This window comes from Lagopus leucura, unplaced genomic scaffold (genome assembly GCF_019238085.1).
Source record: "Lagopus leucura isolate 7727_CA_CO unplaced genomic scaffold, USGS_WTPT01 Super-Scaffold_100009, whole genome shotgun sequence".
In the NCBI taxonomy this organism is placed as follows: Eukaryota; Metazoa; Chordata; class Aves; order Galliformes; family Phasianidae; genus Lagopus; species Lagopus leucura.
The window spans coordinates 2,719,982-2,730,144 of NW_024962266.1; the positions used below are offsets into that span (position 1 = coordinate 2,719,982).

At 49.7% G+C, this 10,163-nt stretch overlaps 1 protein-coding gene across 1 annotated transcript in view; it reads left to right on the forward strand.

Moving 5' to 3' along the window:
- NMNAT2 (nicotinamide nucleotide adenylyltransferase 2) overlaps positions 1–10,136 on the forward strand; it is a 21,977-nt gene extending 11,841 nt beyond the window's left edge. The window contains exons 2-11 of the mRNA XM_042873840.1: positions 2,221–2,309; positions 2,786–2,853; positions 3,190–3,268; positions 3,755–3,881; positions 4,488–4,568; positions 4,659–4,703; positions 5,396–5,472; positions 6,717–6,818; positions 7,390–7,457; positions 7,599–10,136. Of these exons, the coding sequence (XP_042729774.1) occupies positions 2,221–2,309; positions 2,786–2,853; positions 3,190–3,268; positions 3,755–3,881; positions 4,488–4,568; positions 4,659–4,703; positions 5,396–5,472; positions 6,717–6,818; positions 7,390–7,457; positions 7,599–7,701 (839 nt within the window). The 3' untranslated portion in view covers positions 7,702–10,136. The remainder of the gene's footprint in view (positions 1–2,220; positions 2,310–2,785; positions 2,854–3,189; positions 3,269–3,754; positions 3,882–4,487; positions 4,569–4,658; positions 4,704–5,395; positions 5,473–6,716; positions 6,819–7,389; positions 7,458–7,598) is intronic.
- Positions 10,137–10,163: the final 27 nt, after the last annotated feature.

Genomic DNA, 10,163 nt, shown 5'->3' on the forward strand with positions numbered 1-10,163 from the left:
TCCTTCCTTCCTTCCTTCCTTCCTTCCTTCCTTCCTTCCTTCCTTCCTTCCTTCCTTTCTTTCTTTCTTTCTTTCTCTCTCTCTCTCTCTCTCTCTCTCTTTCTTTCTTTCTTTCTTTCTTTCTTTCTCTCTCTCTCTCTCTCTCTCTCTCTTTCTTTCTTTCTTTCTTTCTTTCTTTCTTTCTTTCTTTCTTTCTTTTTTCCATTTTAATCACAAGATGTTTATTCTCTGATGTCTTTTTTCAAAGATCTGTAAGAGGTACCAGGACACAGCTCCTGTGAAAGAAAAGTCACGTTCAGAAAAAAAAAGAATAAAAGAAGACTTTTTTCCCCTTTCTGATCAATTAAAATTAACTGTGAAGGTAGTGATGGGAAGGCAATTAACTTCACTAGCAGCACACAAAGAGCACCCAAGAGGGACAAGCTGCCACTCTTCCCCTGTGATTCCTTTTATGCTTTTGGGGGACTGGTTCAGCGTTTCTGGAAGTCCTCAGCAGGCACAAGGGGCTCTCAAGCTTCTGCATAGGCTGTTTTTATGTACATGATTTATACCACGCATAGCAATAATTATGCAATAGCACTGACCTAGTATAGCTGCAAATAAAAGGATAGGAGTGTGCCCCCAGGAACAGTAACCTTTAACTCAGGAATGCCCTTTGGTCCTTACTATTTCCATCAGTACCATGGGTGCTCACCTCAACATGCACAAAAAGGAACAACCTCCCAGAAATCCCATCCAGTACCTCTACTCCTCTAAAACACCCTGTCCAACCCATTTTCTCCCCCTTGGTGACGCAATACCACAGGGTTGAGCTGGGTCAGTGAGAGCCACTGATGGAGGAAGATGCTCCACATGGATCCCAATAGGCAGAGGAATACCCAGCAAAGATGGGGAAAAGAGAAAAGGATTCAAACCAAACTGCTGGTGTTAACACCTTCAAGCTCGGGATCCCAAAGGCAGGCAGGACAGTTTTAGGTATGTCTAATTCAGGCATTCATGATTTGCTCCTTGCTCCACCACACAAATTGAATTATTTAACCCCATTTTTATTTCTCTGGATGCTGACATGCACGGAGAACAACTGGGAGTAAAGCCAGAGAGAGGATTTAGGGTGAGTCTAGGAGGTGCATTAAAGCTAACGAATGTCTCACAGGATGTCCCAGGGCTGCTCAGAGCTCAGGAAACAAAAGTCCACAGTAATCATAGTGCCATTCTTGACTTGCAAGTGCCCCACAGCTGTTTCTGTGAACAATAGTCCTTTTTATGCATGTCAAAACTTGAGGGGACACAATAATTTTGCCCAAGCAGTTCTACGTGGGTTATTGTTTGCACAATGAAAGCGAAGAAAAATGCCTTTAGATAGAGACACATGTACATGAGCACACCTGGGGGTGCTATTTGTCCCAAAGGAAGTATCTGTCTGCATCCTGGCTTCATGCATCACCTCCTGAGTTCAGCTGGGTTCCTCTGGATCTGCCAAAAGAGCCCAGGACGTGCCCCCCTTCTCCATAAATCCTTTCCACAGTATTTTTGGGTCTTCAGGAAGGTCAGTGCTCAGCATCTCTACCAGCCCCTTTCAGGGATGACTGAACAATCCCTGCTCCAATTCCCTCCCTTCCTGCTGCACACCGTGCCCTTTCCTGCTCACTCCAGCTCACACAACAAAAGCAACCCCAAAACATAAATGGCCTCCCTCCTCATCTCCAGTCCCATATCAGCCTCTAGGGCTGACACCCTTGCAGATGTTTCTCTACCTTGTCCCAGAGCACTGAGGGTTGTTCCGCTGAAATCTAGACTAAAACAGAACACTTTTCCCTGTGCTGCTGTCATCCATTCCCATCCAGCATTTTGGATGAGCAGCACACATGTCCACACTCCACTGTCACATCTCAGCCATGCAGGCTGGCCAGTCTCATTTGCTTTCAAAATGTTCCTCCAGCTCTCCTGCTGCACCCAAGCCATGCAGAAGGCAAGAAAAGCCAATGAGGAGGATGAGGGTGAACATGATAGAGCCCTTAGGATTCTCTATTTCTGGGGGGTGGTGAAAAATACCAGATTCACAATTGGCAGCTGAGGGTTCAACTTTTAGGGCAAGGCAGGTGATGGCTATATGAAGCTGGAGGTGAAACCCTCAAACAGCAGTTGGCAAAGCCATAAAGCCAGTTCTGAGAGGCTTGATGGAATGGGTTAATGCACTGATCCCCTCTTGCTCTCCTCTAGAGAGAGCCCGTGATTACCTGCACAAGACTGGACGGTTCATCGTCATCGGTGGCATTGTCTCACCTGTGCATGATTCCTATGGGAAGACGGTGAGTTGTTCCTGTTATCTCTTCTTTGTATGTGCAATGTCAAGCATTGAGAAGCCACAGGAAAGCCTCCAAGAAGATGGTGAGGGATAAAACCAGCAGTCTTCAGACAAAACTTACAGCGAGAGCCTGCAACCAGATAAAACCAGAAAGGAAAGAGAAATGCTACCATCCAAAATGATGGGGGTCATTTTTTGGGGTTGTGTTGGTTAAATGATTTTAAAGCCAGTTCTTATTGTAATACAAACGAGTTTTATTCTGAAGAGGAAAAAAATCTAAAATAAGAAAGGAGATTTTGCTCCTCTCTTGTGAGATGCAGAAATTTCAACAGGAAAACCCACCCCTGGACCCACCATACCCCAGGTAACCGCACTGAGACCTTCAGCTTTGAAAGGCAGGAATACTTCTTATCCAGAAACAAGGAACTCAGATAATCTTTATGCACTGCCTCCTTTTAATCCTCAGTTTCACTGTTCCAGGGCCTGGTGTCCAGCCGGCACCGCCTGACCATGTGCCAGCTGGCTGTGCAATCTTCCGACTGGATCCGGTGAGTGACAAAGACCACTGCAGGGAGGGGGTGCTGGGGCTACACAGCAGCAATCCCTGGTCCACGAAAGCCCACATGTGAGCTGGAACCAGTAATGCCATCAGGAAGATCACACTACACGCAGATATATCTGAGCCCAGGGGATCAGGAGTTAAGAGTATGAAGGAGTCTGGGCATGGGCACATGTTCAGGTTCTCTCTCACTCCAGGACAGGGAATGGAGGGATGAAGCTACTAGAGAGAGCTGGGTGGAAGGTTTGGAGGAAGGAGATGGTGTGGTGAGGACATAAAGGCAGCGGCCACCAACTGATGCTGCTGCCTCACTGTGCTCCTGCAGGGTGGACCCCTGGGAGTGCTACCAGGACACCTGGCAGACCACCTGCAGCGTGCTGGAGCACCACCGTGACCTGATGAAGGTGAGTCCCGCTGCATCTCGTGCCCTGGTCCTGCACCAGAATCAGGCTGCAGACACCATCCTCTGCCTGGATAGGCTCCGGAGCCCAGAGGTGTACATCAGTGCCTAGAACATGGCTGGGACAGATGGAGAAGACACATGTTCCTGACCTGGAGAAGTACACAAGACATTATGTCACAGTTGTTCTCTGCTCCTCTTCCCTGCCTCTGAAAGCAAACTGAGCCCCTTGGATGAACTACTTGCATTATCATCAATCAGCAGGGAACAAACAGGTTTTTTCTCTAAATGAAAGACAATAGAGTCCTACTAGCCCAAGACTAGAGATTATAAAGCAACAGGAAAGCTAAAGTGAGATGGATAGGTCTGTCACTAATGATGACCTTCATCTTCAGTGAGAGGGGATGGCTACCAGAGCAGCAAAAGTTTCAAGAATCACCTCCAGCCTTGGGGAAGCCATCTTTACCACTAAATTTCTCTCTTGCTGCAGAGGGTGACCGGCTGCATCCTCTCCAATGTCAACACTCCCTCCATTACCCCTGTGATCGGACAGCCCCAGAATGAATCTACGCAGCCTATCTACCAGAACAACAACGTGTCCAACAAGCCCACCGCAGGTAGGTGGCTCTGCGGAGGAAGGGGAGGAACTGGCCACCTGTTCCTCACACCCCATCATGAGGTACCAAACACTTGCTCAGGAATGCTTCTGAGCTCCTCCAAGTCCTCTTTCACCTCTAATGGTGGAGAAGTGTTCCCATTCCCTCTTCCCAGTTTTCTAGCTTGCTGGCACCACTGGGGTTGGGGAATAGCAGTGTGCTTGTGCTCCTTGCAGCCTAAGGATCCCCAACCTGCCTCATGACTCAGATTAATTTTTGGTTGGTCCCAAACTTAACGAAAGATTTCTATAACTCTGTGTTAAGCTGACCTGTCTCCATGCTCCTGATGAACACCAGTCTAGCTCCCTCCGCACTCCTGGCGGTGTATTTCTGTTCTTTTCTGCTCCAGCTGAAAAAAACAATCATTTTATTTTTCAGCTGACCTGGGTGAGGTCTCTCAGCAGGCTCATAGTGCCTGAGGGATATTTGGTTATATGAAGGCTGAGTCATCTGCCAGAGGAGACATGGGAGTTGCTGTCCCCGTGCATGGGAGCATCCCATGCTCCGTGAGGGCAATCAGCCATGGATGAAGCCTCTCCCTAACTTACTTTTCTTCTCTGCCTTCAGCAAAGATCCTGGGGAAGGTAGGAGAAAGCCTGAGTCGGATCTGCTGCGTTCGCCCACCCATGGAGCGCTTCACCTTTGTGGGTAGGTACAGGAGTACAGCATCACCCACAGCCCCACTTGCCTCCCCAGCACCCCCTGCCAGGTATCAGTAACTCTATTCTTCCCTCCCAGATGAAAATGCCAACCTGGGGACAGTGATGAGATACGAGGAGATTGGTGAGTCTGCAGCCCCCACCACCATCAGCACCACCAGAAATCTGGTGGCAAGTAAGGGATGCTGAACCATCACCACCCCTGGTGCCAGGCAGCATGGCCTGGGGCTGAAATGGGAGCAGCACTGAACTGCTTGACATCTCCTCTGACCACCCCTCCTTACTTGAGCAGTTTTGTAGCTTTCCTCTTTTGGGTTTCCAAACCAACAAATAAATCCTAAAAGCTCCAGTGCTTCATCATGCAGTTGCACTGCTCAGCTTTGCTGTAGAAAAATCAAGCCATGCCAAATGCTCAGTGCAGCTCCACACATATCTGCAGATCAAGACCCTGCAACAGGCCACAAAGCACTTATATGTGTCTGAAAATACAGAAATGCCTCCTGACCCCGAGGGATACCACGCATCTGGGGCACATCTAGGTGTCTCAGCAGCCCACAGCAATGCTGGAAATGACCCAGCAGTGCAGGAGAGAAGCAGAAATAGTGCACAGGATAGTTCAGGGTTGGCTTTCTGTTTGGTATCATCAGGGATGCAAGGACTGTAGCCTCTTTAGCAGGATTCATTTTGGCAAAAGATGGTGTTTTGGTGAAAGAGAACACCCTTGAGCAGAGCAATGGAATGGTAAGAAAGGAGAGGGAGAGGTGTACTCAGCCCTGCTCTCTCCCATCTCTGAGCATTTCTGCTTCCTTCCTTCAGAACTGCGCATCCTCCTGCTCTGTGGTAGTGACCTGCTGGAATCCTTCTGCATCCCTGGCCTCTGGAACGAGTCTGATGTGAGTCACTGCCAGGGCCTCTTTCTTCCCTTTCCCAGGCTCCATCCCTCCTCCTCCACCATCTCCTGAGTGCTGCTCTGGTTTTCCCCCCACCCCCATCACTTGTCTCTGGTGCGCAAACAACAGGGGCTTCTGCACCCCTGGTATACAAAAAAGCTGATGTAAGAGAAGTGTTGCCCTTATGTTAGAACTGAAAGACCCTTAAATCATACCAGCAGCTTGCATCTAACAGAAGAAGAGTAAATAATAATAATAAAGGAAGAAAATAAGTAAAATAATAACAAAGAAGAAAAGAGAAAACTGAGAAGAAAAATGATGTCTACCCTCATCCAGACATTGCCTGACACCATCTCACGTGGGCAAGCAATACGCAGTAACGACTGTGGTGAGATTTTGAGAGCAGTCAAGACCACAACCACATGGCAAAACACATGAAAAGCATTTGGGAAGTCGCTTTCCCCCCCCCTTGCAAAGGCAGATCCAACCTGCAGATGGCAAATTATCTCTACAGAGATGGTTTAGCTCTGTATTTGGCTTTGATGTTGGTGCTTCTACAGCATCCCACTAGAATTCAGGCACAGTTCAGTGCACTGAGATGAGCCTATCTCAAACACTACTACAGATGAAAAATGCTTCAATTAACACTGGAGAAGTCACCATCCCTCCACAGCAATGGGAGCAATCTACTCCCAGTATGCAGGATGGTGCTGGGATCCATGCACTACCCCAAGAATCCTCTTCCCTTCCATCCTGAGGAGAGTTTGTCCTGGTGATCTGCTCCAGAGTACCATCTCCGAGACACTAATAAATAATAACATCAACACAAAGAAATCCAGGGATGAGGGGCTGTGAAGACAACATGCAGCAGTGCAGCTGCTGCTTCCTCCGCTCCAATCTCCAGTGAGGCAGAGTTCATGTCATCCTCAGGCAACATCTGCTGCTGTCCTTACTACCATGACAAGTTCTCCCTGAAGCCTAACTTCAACATTCATTAACAGAGTTTAACCCTGTTCCTTTTTATTTCATCCACCACAGATCACTCTGCCTGTCACCAGCATCACTCCTTAATAAATCCAAGTTTTTTCCCAAAAGCTGTCCAGAAAGAGAAAATCTGAGGTTAACCCCCATCCAAGTTTTGCCAAGTACTTGCAGGGTGCACATCTGCTCGGGGTGGGGGTTGGAAGGCTGTGGCAGATTTTGCACTGGCAGGTCGTGAAAACTCTCTTTGTGTTGATTCTATCTAGATGGAGGTGATTGTTGGGGAGTTTGGGATCGTGGTGGTGCCCCGGGATGGAGCAGACCCTGATCGGATCATGAACCACTCCTCAATACTCCGCAAGTACAAAGTAAGTGGATTCATACATAGTCAGGGAGCCAGAGAATCATGGAATATCCTCAGTTAGAAGGGACCCAACAGGGAACACTGAGCCCAAGCCCTGTGGCTGAGAGCAGCGTCCCAGCACTCCTTGAGCTCTGACAGCTCAGGGCCACACCTGCTGCCCCACGGAGCAGACCCTTTCCCTACTCCTGACCCTCCCCCCCTCCACGCTGCTCCCACAGGCCCTGTCCCTGTCCTTCTGTCCTGCTCTGAGCTCAGCAAGCCACAGCACCTCAGCTGCTCCTCATAATCTTGCTCTCCAGACTGCATGCTGTCTTTGTTGCACTCCCTCGCTCTTTGCTACACGCTTTCCATGAGATTAAACCTTCTGGAGATCTTCGAAGTGCCCCCCAGGCACCACCAAGGTCACACTGCACATGGGTCCTGGAGAGTTCCCCCCCTTGGTTTTGCCTCAGCTGCTAACTGGGATCACTTATGTGGCCACCAAGTAGCAGACCTCCATGGCCAATCAGACACGGGTGTGGCAAATACTGATTTTCATCCCTCCCTTCCCTCACCTCTTCTTTCTCCACCCACAGAACAACATCCTGGTGGTGAAGGACGACTCGAACCACCCCATGTCGGTCGTCAGCTCCACCAAAAGCAGGTGGGTGATGCTGAGGGTGCTCCCAGCCAGCCCCTCCATTCACCGTGTTCCCAGCCCCTGCTCAGGAAGCCCGAATTCCTGGAAAGGGGCCGTCCAACTCCCCACGTAGGCTCTGACACTCCTCTTCCCCTGCTCCCCTAGACTGGCCCTGCAGCACGGGGATGGACACGTTGTGGATTACCTCTGCCAGCCTGTCATCGACTACATCCTCAAGAGCCAGCTCTACATCAACACCTCCGGCTAAGTGCCAGAGGCCCTGCAGCAGAACAGCCCTGTCGTCCCACGTCTCTACAGCTCTCCATCACACTTTTCTCTCTCTTTCTGTGTCTCCATCTCTCTCTCCACCCCATGGCCTCTCACTCTCGGCGCTGATGCTCCGTAGTGCAGCAACATCCAGGGACTGGCGGCACGGCCCCACGGGGAATGGTTTGGTCTCTTTTTCTTATGGGAACTGTCCTCCCCATTGTATACGGGGAGGGAGGGGGGCAGGGATGTTCTCAGTGTGCTCACTGAGGGACAGCTCCATCCCCCCTCCCAGCATGTCACTGGGAAATGGTCGCCCTGGTCCATCCTCCCAGCATGCTCAGAGCAGGAGCTTCCTCTTTGCTCAACAAATCTAAGTGAATATTTTTCTTTCTTTTTCTTTTTTTTTTTTTTTTTTTTTTAATTAAATAGTTGTAGTGCAAGCTCCTTAGCTCTCTTGCCACAGTGCCCTGCTTCCCATGTAATCCTGGTGGGCAGTGGGCAGGCATAATGCAAGTGGTTCTGTGCCCCGCAGAACCTCCTCATGCCAGCAGTAAGGACACCCCAGCCACCAAAATCCTCCACTTGGCTCTGACAGGTCATGAAGATGGTATTTCTGAAGGGGCAAGCAGTGCTGCCAAAGCATAACTTATCAGGGGAATGTCACATCTCACTTCTCCTTGTCTGCAAGCGAACTCAGCCCACTCCAAAGCCAAGGATAGATGCTATACTCCAGCCCCATGTCAGAAGAGGCAGCCTAGAGCCCCTGGGAAGGGATCCGCCATTTATAACACCAAGAAGCAAGGAAGGAAGAAGAGGGAAAGAGGTGGCCTGGCGCCACTGATGAGAATTGCTCCAGGCCTGGCTCAGCTGTTTAGGGCTGGGCCCGTCCTCATCCTCAAGCCTCCAGCTCTCCAATGCTGGCTGTCAAATTCCCATTTTTCCTTTCTCTCCTTTCCTCTTCCTGTCTTTGAAAAGTTTATGCATGATATATTCACCCTTCCAAACTGGCTTCAGGTACTTCATACATCCCTTGGGACAAGCCAGTTTCCTGCCTTCCTGCCTGTGACAAGCCTGGCGGAAGCTGCTCAGCTAGATGCCAAAAAATAAGGCACGTAGCATGGAGCAAAAGGGAATAATTTGAGCCCTGCACAGATAAGGGTTACTTAAGCAAGCTGCTGTCCTGCTGGGTATCCCAGGATGCAAGGATCCTGCTGGTGGCTCAGCCTCTTGAAAGCTGGCAGCCACAGGGAGGAGGGTACAAGTCTTGCTTTCCTTCACACCTTTATCCCTGCCTTTGCTCCTTCCAGCTTCCCATTTCTAGAAGTCTATTGCTCTTGGGCATCTGCCCATTCCCTGCAGACCTGGGCTGGTGAGATTTAGGGAATTCTAGGGCACTTTGTTTATCCCCAGCAAGGGACAGTGTGGTATCAGCACACACGGAGGCTGAGACTACTCCAAGATATTTTGGGGAAAGAAAGAGCTAACTTTTTTTTTTTCCCCACACCTACAAGAAGTCGTAAGTTGCTCTTTGGAAGCTACAAAGATGAGACTTTGCACTATGGTTGGTGACCTGCTGGGCACTGCTGTCCTCCCTGTTGGAAGTGTGCCACAGCCCCCTTCAGAGAAGGCAGCTGTCACCTCCCTAACAGCAAAAACGCTGGGTGAAACGACCCAGTCTGCACATACAGGGTCTTTGCAGCAAACATGCTGAATCCCTCAGATCCAGCCATGCTATTTCCAGGCAGTTGTTTACATACCTTGAGGGGTGAGGGGGCACGGAGATCCCAGACCAGGGAGGGCGGCCAGAGCATGTAGGAACGCCTCCAGGGATGAGTCCCCATCCTGCTGAGTCACAAAGCTAATGCTTCGATATGTTCTAGCTGGGCATCTCATCCACGAGCACCCAACTTACATAAGCTGATAGCTAGACTCCTCTAAACCCATTGCCTCCACCGTCCCATGTATTCAGGTTTTCAACCTGTTTTTCCTCTCCACCCCAACGCAGGGGTTATTCCTGAAAACATCCTCAGACATCACCCACGTTTCTTAGCTCCAAGCTGAAGGAGAAGCAGCAGTGTTAGAAACCAGCCTCCAATACACACACACACAAAGGGATTGGAACTTCTGGGAGAGATGAAGAAGCTGAAGAGGAAGGAAGGATGGTGGCTTTGAAGAGAGGAAGAGACAATGGAATAACAAAAGAGGAGACAAAGAAGGAGCGAGGGCGGCAAGTCTGAGAGCAAGCTCAGATCCCCTTCTCCTCCCTCCCTCAGGTACACGAGATGGGACGTGCAGGAAGCCAGCTGGCTTTCCATCTCATCGTGGTTAGGATGGCATGCCTTAGAGACATAGCGTTGTGATAGGGATGATGAGTATATTCTGTCTTACTAGTCTTATCTATGCCTTCATGTATCTGCTCAGTAAAACTCACAGAACGGGGCGAGGATGGGGTGGGAGGGG